Source organism: Tachypleus tridentatus, chromosome 6 (genome assembly GCF_004210375.1).
Source record: "Tachypleus tridentatus isolate NWPU-2018 chromosome 6, ASM421037v1, whole genome shotgun sequence".
NCBI lineage: Eukaryota > Metazoa > Arthropoda > Merostomata > Xiphosura > Limulidae > Tachypleus > Tachypleus tridentatus.
The window spans coordinates 74,270,656-74,291,087 of record NC_134830.1 but is presented as its reverse complement, the minus strand read 5'-3'; the positions used below and the strand labels follow the sequence as shown (position 1 = coordinate 74,291,087).

General features: G+C 32.8%; 1 protein-coding gene across 1 annotated transcript in view; it reads left to right on the top strand.

Moving 5' to 3' along the window:
- LOC143252812 (RNA-binding protein 24-like) overlaps positions 1-20,432 on the top strand; it is an 85,852-nt gene that overhangs the window by 51,396 nt on the left and 14,024 nt on the right. Inside the window, exon 3 of the mRNA XM_076505535.1 lies at positions 651-705. Coding sequence (XP_076361650.1) covers positions 651-705 — 55 coding nt within the window. The remainder of the gene's footprint in view (positions 1-650; positions 706-20,432) is intronic.

Sequence of the window (20,432 nt, the reverse complement as noted above, 5' to 3'; positions counted from 1 at the left end):
CTGACACATTTTATTTAAACTTTACTGAATCAAATATCAAAGCTATGCTCACACTTTTTATTTGATTGGTTAAATATAGAGTATGAGTATTTTGCACTGTTATTATTTGACTGTAGTATGATTATTTTTCGTACTGATAAGCAGAAAATATAAGTCATGTGATTACAGCTAAATAACATTAATGCTACTTTGATATGTACACGTTATGAGACTGGTCTAATATAAATTCCAAATAACTATATTAATGGTTTATAAGCGAATTTTACAATTGATATAGTTATTGACTGTACGTTAAACCTCGATAAATCGTTTATTAAAAATAGTTGTCATCTTATGACTTTTCAAAATTTAAAGAAACTGACCCTTTGAAATATCTGTCTGTGTGTTTCTCTTATAGCAAAGCCACATTGGGCTATCAGCTGAGCCTATCGAGGGGAATCGAACCCCTGATTTTAGCGTTGTAAATCCGGAGATATACCGCTGTACTAGCTGGGGGGCTTTGAAATATCTAACTTATCGATTCATGAGAGCGTAAAATTAATTAAGTTGTATTAAATTATCAGCGCTTCAAAATCTAATTTATTTTAACATAATAAATTGTTATACTAAATATATATTAAACTAATAACAGGTATTTTTTCTACTCATAGGATTGCCAATTTCTGTTAGAACAGGTTATCCTTCTGTTATCCCGGGTCAGTTAAGGTAAGAACTTGTTATTTGTCTTGGTTTAAAATTGCACTACCCACTAAAGTATGGGCAAAAGGAGAGATATTACTTTACTAAAAGGTAATATTGGTTTAAAGGTGTTTTTGTATTTGTTTGATTTCGCTGAGAAATTTGATATTTAGTGTCAATAACCCAATTTAAATACGAAAACTTCTAATATTTAAATATGTTTATTCTATACTAAAGCTGAAAAAAAAACAGTATTTAAATAATTTTGAAGAAGAGATTGTTTTTTTTCGTATATGTTAAGGGAAGTAAATAGTGTTTTGAAGTGTTAGTTAAAGCCACAAGCAACCTATTTATGTGTGTATACACATGTATTTTTCTTCTTAACTGAGAAATAATATATGACAGGCCATGATATTCTCAACAGGATAATCAGAATGCAAGAAAATAGTTCCACTCGTTCTCCGGAAATAAGATTGTTTTCCATGTTGTAATCCACTTGATTTCCTATTTTCTCTCTTAGTGTATTCGTCTTATTGTAAATTAAAAAGTAACAAATAATAATGACACAATGATTAAAAGTTTCTTACGTGGAGTAAGTGACGTTGCGTGTTTAATAAGCTTTACTTCGTTACATTTTAGTTACTGGGTAGCATAATGTGATGTCACCTCTGAAGTGGAAGAATATTGAACTATGTAGTTAAATATGTAGCAAGTGAAAATAGTACCGTATTACTTCGAATTTAAGACACACATTTCTCCGAGCTGAAAATTACGGTACGTATTAAATTCGAGTTATTATTATTTTACTTTTCGAAAGTCTCGAAAACACAATTTTCCTCGATGTGTCCATTAATAAATCATTCAAAGATCGTATCTTTAAGCATTATGATGTATGGCTGAATAAAGACAACATGTTTTGATTGTCAACAATAGTGGAGTGGATTCAAAAGTTTGAAAAAATTGCAGGACAACATTATTAGAAAATCGTTTTTAAAATGTTGTTTATTCAATGCATAAGATGAAACGCAAGATTGCATTTTTTAGGACAACAGTCAATCAAGTGATACAGATGTTTCAACTGCAGTATATAACAGTGAATCAGAAGAAACAACGGAGTAGCATTTTGATTACATAAATAAAGCAGGAAAAACATTATTCTGACAAACATTTTTTTATTTTCCGCATATTTTATATATTTTTATCATATTTCATTTTAAATACATTATTAACATTTTTGATTTGTTAATAAACTGTTTTAAAACACATTTACTCCTTTCTAATTATCATCCAAAGTTTTTTCCCGAAAATCCCTTTTTAAAAGTGGGGTGTATATTAAATTAGAAAACGTCTTAAATTTGACGTAATGCAGTATATGAGTGTTCTGAAACTCATAACAACATGCTATTACAAGTAAATGCATTGTTTTTATTGTTGTTCAAGACCGATGAGTAATTATAAAATGGCTTGTATAATTTATATGCATTTCAATTTACATATTGAAAATACAGATTTTCTAGTTGTTGCAAACTGACATTCGTTGTACTGTAATCACGTTCAGTTTTACTGCATTTCATTGCATCATCAGCTATGGTCTAATTTTTCACTATTTTATTATTGTTTTGTATAGACTGTCTTAAATATTTCGTTTCTGACACTTAAAAGTGTAGAAATTGCCTAATATTACCAATTTCTTAGAATTTTTTAACTATATTATAGATAAGTTTTAGGTATGCCTTAATTATGCAGTATGCTTTGTCGTTTGTTGTTGGTGGCTTTTTGAAGTAGCGACACGTTCAACTTGCTTTATGTGTTGTATTGCTAAGAGTTTTTAAAAGTGTCATATTTTACATCTAGACGGTATCTAATGCCTAATGCTGTCAACCAACTTCATGTGTGTGTATAAGTTATGAAAATTGCCTTCTTTCTTATTTTTTAATGACCAGAAGGTGATATAATTATACAAGAAATCCTTGATTTGATCAGCAAGAGGTGTGGGTATTTCAGCTGAATTACAGAAGAGGTAAAAATAAGGATTGGTCATACCAAATAAATAGTTAAGTTTCGTAGCAGCGTATGCACTTGATATTAATTAATTCATTTCGTAAAGTAAATTTCCTGATCTGATTGAACAACAATATGTTCGTTGTCAATCGTAAAAATATATATAATGGGGTATCTCCTCGCAACCCACTGTGTGTATCGAGACCCGATATTAAACTTATGGAACCTCTCTAATATTGCTGCACAACCGACAAAACAAATAAAACAAAAACGATTGTCGTTAAACAATAAAACTTTAGAAAAAGGACTGTATTCTGAAGATACAATCACAAACTGAGTATTTTTGTTTCCTGCGTTGTCAAACCAGTTTGTTATAACTAAAGAAATGAACTCTGTATCCAAATAACTATTTTATGAGACTTCAGTTTTCTCCTGCAAAAGAAATTTAAACTTTCGAAAGCGCTCAGGTTATATGGATTTTATCATTTTGTACAATTAGACTATGATATTTAAATCTCAATGTAGACTGTAAAATTATGAGAAATAATATTTAATCAAAAACATTAATAATATCGATGCATAAACTCAGGCGACCATATGACCAAATCATTCTACCGCAAAAATGATGACTAAAATAAGAGTAATAACCCAATAAATAAAACACGGGTTTTTAGTTGGTAAGTACTAACTGATAGAATCGATTACTAATTTACTACAAAGTGAAGAAGTGTAATACTTCAAGTATTTAACATTTAACACCGATACTTAAGAACGAAGTTGTATTCATAAACATTATTGTTTAACCTCATAGAACACTTGAACTTTGAATAAGTCTGTACGTAAATACACTGGCTATTTCATGATTCTCATTGATATATTGTTGCCGGTGGATAACTTCAAAACACTATTCGTCATAATCAACGAAGTCTAGGTGCTTATTAGATTTGTATTTAGCTGTCCATGTTCTAAGGATACAAACTCATCAGAAAATGTTTTATAACTTTATTTAAACAGTATAGATAATACATATGTATAATGAAGTCAAAGATGTCGTTTTGTAGTGTATAAATAAACGACATAAAGTTAGTAAATTGTTTTTACACACACGAAATCAGATTATTTATAAACTCATTCTTTTTGTTTAATATTACAGAATAAAGATGTTAAAATAGATCGTTAGGTATAAACTACTTTTATGAAGGAAACGTTTCCAAATTTCGTTGTTGTGATCAGCGGACTTACAGAGGAAGTGACAGCGCGTTATGTAGTTTTGTGCTTAACTTCAAAAACAAACTATTGTTGTGCATATTCCAAAATCAATTTATTCTGTTACCTACTTTGATGAAAACCATCACACTTTTAATTACGAATACACACACGTTAATACCATAAATACGATCTAAGAAAGTGACCATATAAATTAACATCAAAGAGCCATTGTGACCTTCTCTATATTAAAGATCGGCGACTATGGTACTCCATTTTTCTTAATTCTTATGGTTTGCACCAACATTCCTAATTTAAGCTTTCTGTCTTTTTGCCTCCCATTAGTTTTTTTTTCCTTTGATTTTACCCAATAGAATCTCTGTCATATTTTCCTCAGGTTTAAATTATTTTCATTATTGCTAGTTTGATATAAATTGATTCTACTATTTTTAGTGTTGATTTATCTTCTCTGATATCGTGATACAATTATTTCACATTATCGACACCTCTCCCATTTTTAAAAGGCTCTGCCAGGTGGATTAAGGCGTGTGACTCGCAATCTGAGGGTCACGGGTTCGCTCCCCGTCGTACCAAACATGCTCGCCCTTTCAGCCGTGGGGACGTTATAATGTGACGGTCAATCCCACTATTCGTTGGTAAAAGAGTAGCCCAAGAGTTGGCGGTGGGTGGTGATGACTAGCTGCCCTCCCTCTAGTCTTACACTGCTAAATTAGGGACAGCTGGCACAGATAGCCCTCGAGTAGCTTTGTGCGAAATTCAAAAACAAACAAACAAACTAAAAGACTCTCATCGTCTTTACTTTTGACGTCTACTGTAACATGATATATGTTTCATATTCAACTCTTTTATTCTCTCCTGAATATTTTATCTGCTTAAGGTCTGCTTATCTGAGTTTAGTTTGAAAGCGGTTACACATATTTTTTATCATTACATGGCAGTAAAAGACAAGTTGGTGAAAACGTCTAAATTATTTATTTGAATGACTCTGTTGATTTTTATATAATGTTCTTAATCTATTTTTGCATAACACGAGCACTTTTAATTTACCTTTATCAGTTTTGTCTTGTTTATACGACCTCTGGTTCTGCTTTTTTTTTTTCAAATCAATCACGGTTTCTTTCTCAAATAAAACTTAACAAACTTCAGATTTCATTTGTAACCCCGCCACACTAAACATGTCCTCCCTTTCAGCCGTGGGGGGCATTATAATGTGACGTGTAATTCCACAATTATTTGGTAAAGAGTAGCCCAAAAGTTGGTGGTGGGTTGTGACGACTAGCGGCATTCCCTCTAGTCTTACATCTGACCCGCCATGGCCAGATGGGCTAAAGCGTTCGACGTTTAATCTGAGGATCGCGGGTTCGAATCCCCGTCGCACCAAACATACTCACCATTTGATCCGTGGGGGCGTTATAATGTGAGGTCAATTCCACTATTCGTTAGTAAAAGAGTAGCCCAAGAGCTGGCTGAAGGTAGTGATGACCAACTGCCTTCTCTCTAGTCTTACACTGCTAAATTAGGGACAGCTAGTGCAGATAGCCTTTCTGTAGCTTTGTGCGAAATTCAAAGCAAGCAAACAAACAAACCATTTGTAACTTGTCGTCACTAAAATAACAACCCGTGGCATTGAAAATAAATAAATAAATTGATTGACTAAATAAATGTTCTTTTAAGTTTTTAGAAACAAATAAACGAAGAGTTTTGTACCTTCATTGCGTAAATTTTATAGCAAACAATATATTCTAAGATATGAACACAATATCGAGAAAAAATATCCTCGTTCCATTAATTTGCTTTTTCATAAATAATGCATCCATATCATGTCACAAAGGTGAGAAGATTAAACACGACAGCAGAACATCTATCACGCTCACATTTTTACCATTTCAGCGTATTTCACACACTTTTTAAATCTAAAAAGTAATTGAAAACGTAAACTTTGGGAAGTATTTTCTACTGGTGGTATATATAACAAAGTTCAGGAAACATTTAATCAAAGATACTTAATTCACTTTAAAACCTGAGATCAGACTTTAAATTACATATATCTGAAATGGTTAATTTCACCGTGGTCAAAATTTATGATTTATCATACAAATACTGTACATTAAGCCAATGATCGAGATTCATTAATAATTCTACAGAGAAAATAAGCACCTGCTTACTTTACTCATAAAACACCGTTTACTCATAATATTTTAATACACAGACACTATCAATACTGAATCATACATTTTTAACAGTCTTCCCTGTTAATTTATGAGGAATCAACTACTGCTCAATTCTGAAGCGATAGAAAAATAGAAATATACACACATATGTAAGTAGAGCAACAAACAGATGAACAAGTACATAAGCATTGTCTTCCATGTGTATTTGTCGTTATTTCACTTCACGTGTACTCTTGTATGTGGCTGTCTATATTCTGAACAATATCGTGTTAAAAACGTGTTGGGGATTCTACGTCACATTTGCAACTTGGAAGTCGTATTCATAAGCTAGAAATTAACTTTAATACGAATCTATTCTGTTATAAACAACGTAAATTCATAATCAAAGCACCAGATGATTTCCTATTCAAATCCAGTTTCGTAATTGCTTTTTGAAGTAAGATTAATGAATTAGCATTAATTCTTAACATTTTATCCAAAAGTTAAACAGTGTTTTTTTTAATATTTGTTAATAAAGATTTTCTGCCCATAAGTGTCTCATAATAATACAGTGTTTAATGGGGTTCATAAGGCATTTCTTTTTTTTTGTGTGTGGGAGATATCTTACTTTTGTAATATTTTACTTAAAAGTGATTGGTTAAATCGTAAATCTGTGTTGCATGTTTTCATTGGAAACGTTTATTTTCTGGAGAGACTATACGAGAGCTGTTCAAAAAATACGCGGACTGACGTCATAAAACAAAATGTACTTTATTTAGAAGTTACAGGTCTGGGACCCCTTCAAGGTACTCTCCTCCCCAACGCACACACTTATCCCAACGGTGTTTCCACTTGTTGAAACAGTCCTGGTACGCTTCTTTTGTAATGTCCTCCAGCTCCTTCGTCGCATTTGCCTTAATCTCGGGAATCGTCTCAAATCTTCTTTCTTTCAAGGGTCTTTTGAGTTTGGGGAACATGAAAACATCGCAAGGAGCAAGGTCAGGTGAGTAGGGGGGTGGGGAAGAACAGTGATCGAGTGTTTGGCCAAAAACGCAAGAGTTCTGAGGCACAAATTTCGCAGCAACGCGGTGCATCTTCAATTTTTCGGTCAAAATCTTTTAACACAATCCAACTGATATCCCAAACTCTTCAGCAAGCTCCCTAACAGTCAGACGTCGATTTGCCCGCACCAGGGTGTTGATTTTGTCGACGTGTAAGGACGTCCAGGACGCTCATCATCTTCAATGGACTGTCTACCATCCTTAAAACGTTCATGCCACTTGAAACATGCCGTACGATTCATAGCAACATCACCGTAAACCGTGTTAAGCATATCAAAAGTTTCAGTCGCAGATTTTCCAAGTTTAACACAAAATTTCACAACAAGTCGTTGCTCCTTCAGGTCATTCATTCTGAAATCCGCCAAACGAAGAAATCGCACTTCACTTAAAACCGCGTAGCTAATACACAAATGAAGATATCTGCAATCGGGAAATGGCGTCGTAATTAGCTGATCTGTGCGAACCTAGCGACACCAAGCGGATTCCACTGGAACCAACAGGAGCCGCGCAATTTAAACAGTCCGCGTATTTTTTGAACAGACCTCATATTTTACTTCAAGTGCTTGTGCGTTAAAATATGAAAATCGAACTTTACCAAGAGATTTTCTGATATACCACTAGGTAATGACATGCTGTACTTTAACAACTGACGACTGTTGAACAGAAATGCACCAGTGATATGATTCGGTTTGATTACTTGTTTAAAAAAGTTAGAAATGTCTCGTAGTTTAATATTTAACATCCGACAAATTATTTAGATAGTTACCTTCAGAAACGCGAAGTTATTCAAACGTTCATATTTTTGTATGAACGCAGAGTGTATCTGTTTAAACCATAACTATGGTAGCATTAACTTACATATTCTATATTTTCTGTACTTACATTTATGTCTGACTTATTTGTGAAAAGAAATCTTTACCAGTATTTGAGTGTGCGATGTTGTTTTGTGGTGTGCTTTTGGCACATCGGCATGTCTGCACAAATAGTCCGTTGTGTAACTTTGTGCTTAATTCTAAACAAACAAACATAAGCCAGAAAAATGAACACATACATCAACTGCGTCAAATGTTTGGTAACAGGACGTAGAAAGTGGAACTGTAAGGAAGAAATCAATGTAGACTGAAAATGTTTACTTAAGGGTTTGAAACAGTGTCAGCTAGTAACAATCTCTAACAAGCTCGTATACCTCATGTTGTTTGTTTAGTCATAATTTATTTATTTAGAAGAAACGTAAGTTATTTTATAAGAAAAAAAAAGACTAAATCATGTTAAATAATGTTCAATGCACGACCTGAAACATTTTTCTGAGAATGCTCATCCTGTATATTATTGAAATAATATACACAACCGTGTAATTGAAAATCTATTAGATTTAAAAATAACAATATAAAATCAAAATCACTTTAAAATAATTAGTTTACAGTTGGAAAGGAATTAGAAACAAAACATAAAATATTCTCTGAAGTTTTCTTTTATTGTTATAATGTTATGTACTTCTTTATAGCTCTGAAAATACGCTAGACGATTAATTAAGAATGTTATCTTTAACTACGGAAGTGATGTTAGAATAAAACGTCAATTTATTGAGACTACGTATTAGAGCAACAAAAAATCTATTAATCAGGACTGATTTTTTGTTTTGACTGAATACATTAATTGTAAGCAATTAGTATAAATACTCAATATATGTACTTGAGACAATGCTGTCAGGAGATAGTGACCAACACGGGCATGCCATTTTGGATAAGTAGCGTCATTAGAATGTTTCTCCATGTGGACTTAGAACACCGTACATTAATTTAACTCTCAGAATTATATATCAGTATTTGATATAAATATTTTATCTTGGTCTTCTATGTACCATTTTAAAATCCTAGCAACATTATATAATAATTATTATAAATTTTCTTATTATAAGATACTTCATTTATACTTTATTTCTTTGTTCTATCACGTGACAAGGTAACCAGGGATTGTCACAAGGAGGTGAAATTCTGCACAGAAGGGATTGCACACACCTGACATGGAACATATCAATATTTATTCCGCTTTTCAAAATTGTTTTTGAATGTCAAAAGTGCTTTCATAAACATTTGTATAACAATGATTATAACACACCTGTTACTACTGACGTGAAACTGTCGAACGAAAAAGCTAATAAAAGGCAAAATACATAGGATTGATTACTGATGCAAGTAATATTAGTCGTCCTACAGTATTTGCTGAAATTGTGGCAGAAATTACCAGATAACTGGCGAATACTGTTATAATATATATAAAACACTGTACAGCTCTAGCAATAAGAAAAAAATCTTGATGTTTTAATGTATTTATTCTTTCTCAATGGCCAGTTACTTATACTTTAATCAGCATTATTTTCTATTTTAATAAAAGTGATACAATTCATTTAAATTTGTATGAAGACTTATTAAATGTTTCACGCTTCAAATCAATAAAAATACATGGAATGTTGCTGTATGACCGCACGGAATTTTTTTAACGTAGAAGACAAACTTGCGTGATTTTATTTTTCAGTAGTTTGACGTTACATTCACTTTTAAAAAAACTCCTACAAACCTTCGGTTTTATTTTTTGTTCTTGCAGTCACGTAAAATGTATTGAGGCTGGAAATTATTAGTAACAATACATTCTGCTACTAGAATTTACCTCAGTTTTTAGTTCCCTGGTAGAAAAGCATTGTTCTATAACAACAAATACGGTTCGTAAGAAGTACTATTTTTATTTTCGTGCTTACCTATTCTTAGTATATAACATTTACATTTGTCTACAACAATTTACTTACATGTCGAAACAAATTATATTACCTAGAAATGTGATAAATATCATAATAATTTTGTATTACCAATCGTAATAGCATCCTTATAACATAATGACGTTCACAGCTAATAACGGTTTGTTAGATAATGTCATGGCGTGCACAATGTTTAGTTGTTTTTTTTTTTACAAGGAAATGATGTTGTCCATATAATTAATTACTATTTTCTATAAGACGTCATGACATCAATAATTAGTCATTGTTGGCTGCAAAACATCATGATGTTCACAATTAATGACGTACACGTATGCACACAGTTTGCTAAAAAAACGAATTATATCTGCAGTTAATGACTGTTTGCAACAAAACGTCATGACGTTTACAGTTCATGACAGTTTGCTAGAAAACGAGTTACGTCCACAATTAATGACGTTCACAGATATTGTAAGAATGTCCATCTATTCCGTATCAGTAAATGTAATTGCATGCAAAATTAATAATTTTTCCAAGAATTTTAAAACGGTAACAATTAATATCATTTTAACAGCAACTTTATTTACGTCTGAAATAATTTTTATCTGCAAGTATAATAACATTTGTCAAATGGCAGTTCTTATTAAATTGTTTGTTTTGAATTTCGCACAGAACCACACGAGAGCTACACGTTCCAAATTTATCAGTGTAAGACTAGACGAGAGCAGTTAGTCATCACCATCCACCGCCTACTCTTGGGGTACTCTTTCACTAAGATTGACTCACAGTATAACGCCCCTATGACTGAATGACCAAGTATGTTTGGTGTAACGGGGATTCGTGCCTGCAACCCTCAGATTACGAGCCGAGCGCCCTAAGCCACCTGGCTATGTTGAACCTATTAAATAATATAGTGTTTGTATATGTTTACAAATAAAATTTTCATTAACTATAATATATGATGTTTTGAAATGACCGAAGTAACAAAAATAATAGCAATTCAATGAAATCTAATGCAGTGTTTTAACTGATAACAATAATTTCAAAATAACTGATGTACGTGTTTCATTCTCAAAGCTAATTTTATTATTACCATTGAACTCAAACTGCTCGTTTTGCAGCAGTAAAAATGAATTGCTAAAGAAGCTAGTCCTTTTCATAATATATTTTTAAATGGCACACGTTTCTGCTTAAATTATTTTGCAATCACTTTGCAATAAATTTTGAGATTTCTTTGAAATTGATAACATCTGTCTACTGTTTTTGAAATTGATGCATTAAGTAAAGTTTAGGTAAATGTTTTCAATAACAGTTAGTTATTACCTATGAAAAAAAAATACATCTATGAATAGTGACTGTAGAAAGTTTGCTTCATGACGAGATTGTAATGTTGTAAAATATACACAGAGTAACATGTTTCAAGTCACAACTCTTGCCACAAAACATGGCGCTATATATGCGTGTCGATCTTTCTCTAAAGTATCTACTAAGTATTATTCATCGTATTAGAAATAAAAAAATATTTGTTTCACTTTTGTTTGATACATTTTGTTTACTTATTTATTATTAAGCATAAACTTACATAATGTACTATCTGTACTCTGATCTCCTTAAGTATCGAAACTTTATTTACAGCATATATGTCCCTCTCTTACCACTGAACAGCTTGTTTAATATAAAGGATGAATAGCTAAGAAAAATTGTTTGGCGTTGTGATATACATCAGTCAAAAAGGTTTGCCCTCTTAAATAAAAAAACTGTTATAAGATTACAAATCTGTCAAGAGATGGAGGAGCTATAAGCTAAAACTTTTACTTGAAAAAAAACAAAAATTCAGAAGCGTTCTATAAGCCGCGGCTAAAAAGAACATTTCAATACACATTCGGTTAAAGCACTGTTCAATTTTACGAGTGTTAAACTGATGATAATATGTAAATGAAACCACAGAAAATTCTTTCTTTTCATAATATTTTAAAATTAAACAACAATAATACCGGATCAGCATAATAATGAACAAAAGGATCAAGATTAGTTTTAGATATTTTGTGCATTATTATGCTTCTATTAGCCTGTCGAAAAAAGTTGTAGCTTTGTGTTTTATTAATGCTTTACTCGTTAATCCATTATTATTCTGGTAAGTTATGGTCTTTTTCATTGATTTGTACAAAGTAATTTTTTGTAAACATTTTAGGGTTAGTATGAGTTCGTAATGTTTCACGAAGGGTTAGCGGTAAGCTTACAAACTTACAACACTGAAATACAAGACTAGATTCTTTTGGTGGACAAAGCGTTAATTACGTATTGTGTAATTTTCCATAAAACTAAAAAACAATATACACACACAAACGAATGGTTACAGTTACGACAGAAAGTGTTCGTACCCCTGCGTCGTGAGTAGTGTTTTCCTTCTAACTTAAAAAGTATCACGATTAGAATAATGAAAGTATAGAGTATTATAAATATTATACTAACACACATCTATGTAAATGTTTGTGTAAATTTAACAACAAATAAACTGTTTATAAACAAATAACCAAAAATAGGAGGGGCAGAAAGTGTTCGTGCGTCTACTTTAATGGTCAGTTGTGTAGCCTTTCAGGTGAATCACTTGGCGCAATCTCTCCTCATAGCCCTACAAGATCGTTTGACAGTATTCGACTAGTATTTTCTTCCATTCTTTTTTACAGAAGGCCTCCAACTCTTGCAAGTTTTTCGGATGACGCTGATGAATCCTGGTGTTCAACTCATGCCAAACGTTTTCAATTGGGTTGAGATCGGGTGACTGCGATGGTCACTCCAGAACGCTTATATGGTTCTTTTTCAACCAGGATTGCATATATTTCGATGTGCGCTTCGGGTCATTGTCGTGCTTGAAGATCCAACGACGCCCAAGCCGCAAGTTCCGAGCATCATTCTTGATGTAAGTGCTTAATATATCAACGTACTTTTCTTTTTTCATGATTCCGTTGACGCGGTGAAGGCTGTCTACACCAGAAGAACTGAAGGAACCCCATAGCATGATCGAGCCACCTCCGTGTTTAACTGTAGGGACGGTGTTCTTAGGAAGATTTCGTTCCCCTTTCTTACGGAAAATATAGCGAACATCATTGTGGCCGAAAAGCTCGATTTTAGTCTCGTCTGACCAAATAATACTCTTCCAATAGGTAAAAATGGTTTATCTACATGCTTTCTTGCATACCTCAGTCGTACTTATAAATAAACAGGCTTTAAATATGGAGTTCTACGAGAACGGCATGCTTTGAACCCAGAAGTAAGCTGTAGAGGTGCTTACTTCAACCCCAGTTTCCCTTATCAGTTTCTGTATGTCATTACGTGTTAAACGAGGGTTCCTACTAACTTCTCCGAGAACCTTCTTCTTGGTTCTGTCTGGACTTTTGGTGGGGCGTCCGAATGATGGAGGTTAGCAGTTAATCCTGTGAGCTTAAACTTGGCAATTATGCTTTGAACAGTAGATTTCGGTATATTAAATTGTGTAGCAGGACCAGAAAGAGACACACGAGATTCGTGTTTTACAATAATTCGGTTTTTAAAATCACTGGTGTTTCCTGTTCGCTACGATGACCAAGGAGACAATGACGAAGACGGCGCTAAATTGCCGGAAATAAATGTTTTGCTGGCTAAATTTTAATAATTATGAACACAGTGTCTAGTTCTGAAATGGTATAATGCTATTTTTTCGCCAAACTAAACAAGATTTTTACGGGAATATTAGTTTTTTTTACACGTTCTGAAATGTACGAACACTTTCTGCTACTCCGATTTTTGGTTATTTGTTTATAAACAGTTTATTTGTCGTTTAATTTACATAAAAATTTATGTAGATGTGTGGTAGTATAATATTTATAATATACGATATGTCTATTAACCTAATCGTGATACTTTTTAAGTTATGAGCTAAAGGCTATTCGGGACGAAGGGGTACGAACACTTTCTGTCGTAACTGTAATACCGTTTCAAAATTTGCTTACAGTGAGAAAGAAAATTTATAAATTATCAAGACTTTTGATTTGTTTGTTTGAATTTAAGCACAAAGCTACACAATGGGCTATTTGTGCTCTACTCACTCCGGATATTACAACTCAGTTTCTAGCGCTGTAAGTCCTCAGACAAGCCGCTGTACCACCGACGGGAGGCAAAAATCTTGACAATTTTCAAAATAGCTTAAAACATAAAATAAGAAAAAAAATATTACATAAATCTCTTAGGCTTGTACTTTTCTATTAGAGTCCGGCATGTCCAGGTGGGTTAAGGCGTTTAACTCCTAATCGGAGGGTCGCGGGTTCGTATCCTGGTTGTTATAATGTTACGGTCAATCCCACTTTTCGTTAATAACAGAGTAGCCCAAGAGTTGGCGGTAGATGGTGATGATTAGCTGCCTTCCCTCTGGTCTTACACTTCTATATTAGGGACAGCTAGCGCAAATAGCCCTCGAGTAGCTTTGCGCGAAATTCAAAAAACAAACACATTTCTATCCAAAAGTGTATCACGTAGCATTAGTCATTTCTAGCGAAATGAAATAAACTTTGGGCCCAAATTTAAGAAAAATAATATTATCATCTGTCTCTTCATATGTGTATTTTTAGTAACAGTTAACCGTTTTCATTTCTGTAAAATGTGGTATTTTGTAAAGTTAAGTAAATTTTGTAAAATTTTTTAGGTATATCACACGTATTTTTCGTTTATTTCTTTCCTATCTTCTAGTTTCCATTACAGAGGATTTTTGTTTCTTAGAAAAAAAAGGTTAACATAGCAGAATTCATCCTTAAAAATAATTAGTCAGCCCATTCTTTTTAGAGTTAGTGAGCTAGCGTCTATTTTTATCACAGTACTCATTATGGAATGCGATCCAGCCATTAGAAGCTTCCTATATGTGTTATCGTGTCCTAGACAGCACAATTGATGGTGTGAGGGTTTACCTAATTGTCAAAAAAATTGTTGTATTATACAAGCAAAGATGGTGTAACATGATAAATAATGTTTAAGATAGAAAAAAAACTTTTGTTACGTACGAACTAATTTGTGCGTACTTGATTTTTATTATTTAGTGTTTCGTATGTAGCTTAACTGTAGACAATATGTGCTATTGACTGATTGCTTTCGGTTTAGTCGGTATATTTGTAATTGGATACCGCCATGCTCAGGTAGCCATGATATAGATTTCCATGAAAATTATAAACAAATTCAAGTGCAGTAGGTTCACAGCCCATTACCTATTAATTAGTAAAATAAATATATTCTTTAGAAACATTTCGCGTCATATATTTCACCGATTAAACCAGAAATTAAACAGTTAGTAAAAAATTACATAAGTGTGATTTCAATATTGTTATGTCTATGTCACCTTCATCGTTTCTCAAGATATTTATTTCTGTCTTGTTGATGTTTACTGATACATAAAGTGTAAAACTTTATTAAATTTACTTAAACGACTAAAATTAAACACCTAAATAACTTCCTCTACATAAGTTTTCTCATTATTTCGGTTTGCTTTCACAGCGTTTTGTCTCCCGCTAGTACAGCAGTAAGTCTAGGAATTTACAACTCTAAAATAGGGGTGCGATTCCCCTCGGTGGGCTCAGCAGATAGCCCGATGTAGCTTTGCTATAAGAAAGACAAACACGTACACAGTATCTTTTTCTGTCTCAGATTATTTATTTGTTTAATTATTCTCTATTCAATTCTTTAGATTCTTCAATAATCATTTTTCGTTTTCTTTTCTTACTACTTTGGGCGGTCCGGCATGGCCAGGTGGGTTAAGATAAGGCGTTCAAGTCGTAATCTGAGGATCGCGGGTTCAAATCCCACTCGCACCAAACATGCTCGCCCTTTCATCCGTGGGGACATTATAATGTGACAGTGAATCCCACTATTTGTTGGTAAAAGAGTAGCCCAAGAGTTGGCGATGAGTGGTGAAGACTAGCTGCCTTCACTCTAGTCTTACTCTGCTAAATTAGGGATAGCTAGCGCAGATAGCTCTCGACTAGTTTTGCACGAAATTCAAAAAACAAACAAATTAATTTTTGTTACTTTTGCTATCTTTTTAATTTTTTTTAATTCACTGTATCGGCTATCTTTCTTTTCTAATTATTTGCTTTTATTTTGTTCTTCAGTCTGTAGGAACTCTGTTTCTGAATTCTAAATTTTCTTAAACATGAGGTTCAGATCACTCGACTTTTTATATCTCTTTAGAACTCTATTCAATGTGCTTTGTATAATATTATCAACATTTAGACATAGATCAGATAAATTTTAAGAGCTAATTTTTATTATTGCAAAATTTGTAAAAATAGGATCTTTACTTTACTGCACTCTGAAACTTGATTAATTGCACTGCTCTTGACAAACACTTTTATTGGTCTGTTAGCTATCCTGGTGTTATAAGGATCGACTTCTTTTTAGAGTCAACATTAGTGCCAACTCATTGCTGAGCTCAGTAATTTGTTGTGCCTGTCAAATAACTAGCGTTTTCAAAACATTGCTGGCCCAAACGACACGGTATAATAGTAGTACATGAGAAAGGGCACTTTACCGAGGGGTTTTAAAATGTCTTCGCAATAACTAATTAAAACTTTTAAGCGTATGAAAGCGGCTATTTCAGTGCACTACTGACTAAGGATATTTTAAACAATGTCACTAATTCAGCTATCTTTGTTGTCTACTATTTCAAACTATTGTTAGGCGAACTATGACTATGTTTTATCCTTAACCGCACTTAGACTCTTTGTCATTACTACTTCATTATATGTTTGAAGCATTTTACAATGGTGTTCATTTATAGACCAAAGCAACGATTAAACATCTTCTCACTTCACCATACAGTGTATGATTAAGTTGAAAATAATTTTACTATTTTTAGCTGTTTATATACAGAAATTATGCATATCAAGTTCGCAAGAAGTTTAATTTATCTTTTGTTTACATTTTATGTTTAGCTTAATGAGTTGTAGTATTAAAGAAAAGGTAAACACTAAGATGTATATTAAAATGTAAAGAAAAGTGACAGTAAAGTTTATTTTCAAGCGTTTCAGAAATAATGTATTCTCGAGAAATAAATCAAACTGTTTCTTGTGTTTACAATTATTCTTAGTTATTTATTTTATCTTAATTTAGACCTTGTTCATAATCTTCTCATTTTATATAAAATGACTAAATTAACATTTCTTTATCATGCAACACATTTAATTACTTCAATAATTATCAAAAACTTAATGGTACTGAAACACTATTGGTTCATACTTCTAGATACGCGAGGAATTACACTTTTGTTCATCGGTCTTTTAAATAAGTATTTGTTTGGTTTTGTTTTTTAAATATGTTATACAGAGAAACATAACATAAATAGTTTGTTTATACACTTATACTTTTATTTTTAACCGGTTTCGTGACTTAAACGTTATTCTGCAGACAGAGTAAATATTTACAATGTTTTTCGATTAATATTAAATATCTGTATATAACCGGAATCCGTACAATAAAGTAATAAACTACGCATTCATAAAACATGAAATAGGTGGGGAAATGACGAACGAACAAGCAACAAAATAAAAGTAAAAACATTCAACCCAAATGGCGAAAATGTAACTTTTAAATTGCCTATTTACAAGTTGACATCCATAATATTTTATTTCTGTAGTGATTTGCAAAATCATAGAACGCCCTCTACATATTTTAATATCTTATCGTTAATGATTTAAAAAAATATAAACGCCGACAGTTCATTCTGCATAATTCTTTAAATGTTCACTCGCTTTCTGTAGACTTCAAGCTAGTTTCTTAGGTAAACTTTATGTAGGTTCATGTGTGATGTCAGAAGTTGCTATGTAAAAGCTACATGATATTATACATTATAAAATATAAATATAATTGTCCGAATTAAAATTATATGTACCGTTTATATCGAATATTATTTCAACTTGAGGGCTCATTAAAACACTTTTTTCTTTTATGTAATCTTTTGGCATGAGGCGTAGTTGCAGCTTTCACAAGGAAAACAATATTTCACATGAATTGTTAATAGTTCATATAAATAATTTAGTTATCTTTGCAATAAAACACGTTTTAATTGAAAATTATGTTATAAAAACAGGGTCAGTAAGTTGCATATGTTGAATCTCGAATTCATGTTTATATTTAAACAATGGGTTATTACAAAGGGAAAATATTTTATTTACTGTTCATCTTGTTTACTTCCAAACATTTTTTCAACTTATATATGTCATTTTTAGTAATAATGTCTGAATAGCGCAGTTAAATTTCTATAATTTCTGTTTCAGACACTAGTGTAACTAAAGTATGGGTGATATTAATTTAGGGTTGTTACTGAAGAAATTTAAATATCTATGAAAGTTTATGGCTTTATAGGATACACTGCTGGCCAAAATCTTAAGACCAATGAATATAACAAAAAAATATGCATTTTGCGTTGTTAGACTCAACCATTTGTTTGAATAGATGAAAATAAGAAAAGGGAAAATAAAAATAAAAACATGTTTAGCATTTAAGAGGGAAAATGTGAACACTATGAAATTAGCCTATATACTAGCTGGTCAAAAGTTTAAGACCATACTGAAACAAAGCGTTAATCGGTAAACACATAACGAAATTTAGTCATTTGTGTTCAAGCATTAGCGTTGTCAACATCTCCAACTGACATCTCCTGTGTTACATTGGGTAAAAACATGGCAAAGGCTAAATAAAACATTGAGTTTGAACGTGGCAGAATTGTCGAGCTGCTAAAGTAAGGTCTCTTTCAACGTTCCATCGCTGGTCAGATTGGGCGTAGTAAAACTGCTGTGGCCTTAAAAGACCCTGAGGGATACGGAACGAGAATTTCAAGTTGTCGGCCCAACAACATTTCGTCGGCGTTGAGCAAGTAGATTCGACGGTTTGTCTGGCAAGACACCAGCCTATCGTCGAACCAGACTAAGGTCCTTAAAGACGCAGAATGCAGCTCAAGAACAATAAGACGGCATCTACGAGAGAAACGCTTTAAAAACTGTAAACATCTTTAAAGACCACACCTCCTTTCACACCACGAAACAGCTCGGTTAAACTTTGCTGAGAAGCACCAAACATGAGACGTAGAAAAGTAGAAGAAGGTTTTGTTCTCTAATGAGAAAAAATTAACCTGGATGGTCCAGATGACTTCCAACGTTACTGGCGCGATAAGGATATCCCACGGGAGACATTTTCTACACGACACAGTGAAAGAGGTTCCATCATGATCTGGGGTGCTTTCTCCTTCCATGGAACTATGAAGCTTCAGGTTATACAGGGTCGTCAAACAGCGGATGGCTACATTGGCATGTTGGAGAGAGCATCCTTATTGATTGAAGGCTCTCGCTTGTGTGGAAATGATTGGATTCTTCAGCAGGACAACACTGCAATCTACAATGCCCGCAAGACAAAGGACTTCTTCATGGCGAATAACGTGATTCTTTTGGACCATCCAGAGTGTTTGCCCGAACTAAATCCAATTGAAAATGTTCGGGGGTGGATGGCAAGGAAACTATAGAAATGGACGTCAATTTCAAACAGTGCATGATATTCATGTAGCCGTCTTCACCATTTGTAATAAAATTCTAGCCAGCCTTCTGCAAACGTTTATATCGACAATGCCAAAGCGAATGTTTGGAGTTATTCGCAATGACGGCCGTGCAACTCACTACTGAGATGTCTTGTTGGGCATTTCTTACCCTGTTTAGAACTTCTTTCTGGTATGGTCTTAAACTTTTGACCAGCTAGTATTTAGGATAATTTTATAATGTTCACATATTCCAAATTAAAATGTTAAAAAGTTTATTTTTATTTTCCCTTTTTTATTTTTAACTTCGAAGCTCTACTCAAATAATTGGTTGAGTCTAACAACTCAAAATGCATATTTTTTCTTCATGTTCATTGGTCTCAAGATTTTGGCCAGCAGTGTATATGCCTCTAAAGACCTGTATAGAGACGCTACATCTAAAACATCCAAAACGTATTTGTATTCTGAGAGGGACAATAGGATACGTTACTATGTTTTAACGTTTAAAACATATAGCTCCGCTTAGAATGATTTTAATAACGAGTACTGTTGGGCTTAGTTATTTCTTCTTTTAAAATATTTTGTTTCTCAAGTGATAATGCACGTTTAAATCATTTATGTAATTTAAATGATCAGAACTTTAGAGTCAAATAACATGAAGTTATTTTTTGCTTCGTTTATTTTGTCGTAACTGCAAAAAGGTTTTCGAGCGTTCAATGAGCTTTTGGGTCGTTTCCAAAAAGACAAAATCCTAAAGTGTTATACCATGACTGACAAATACTTATTGTTGTATTATGTATAGAACGTATAAGTTAAAATATTTGGATAGATTAACATTAAAATTTTAAACTACTCAAGAAAGAACTTACTGGAACACTTTTCTTCTTGTAATTTGGAACCCTAGTAACATTTTCTAAACCAGCAAAAACTTGTCATTACTACATGTTGAGTTTCATTCAGAAAATAAACTTAGTTGTAATAACTGTAATAATTGGAAGAAGATCCTAAGGAATTTAGAAAAA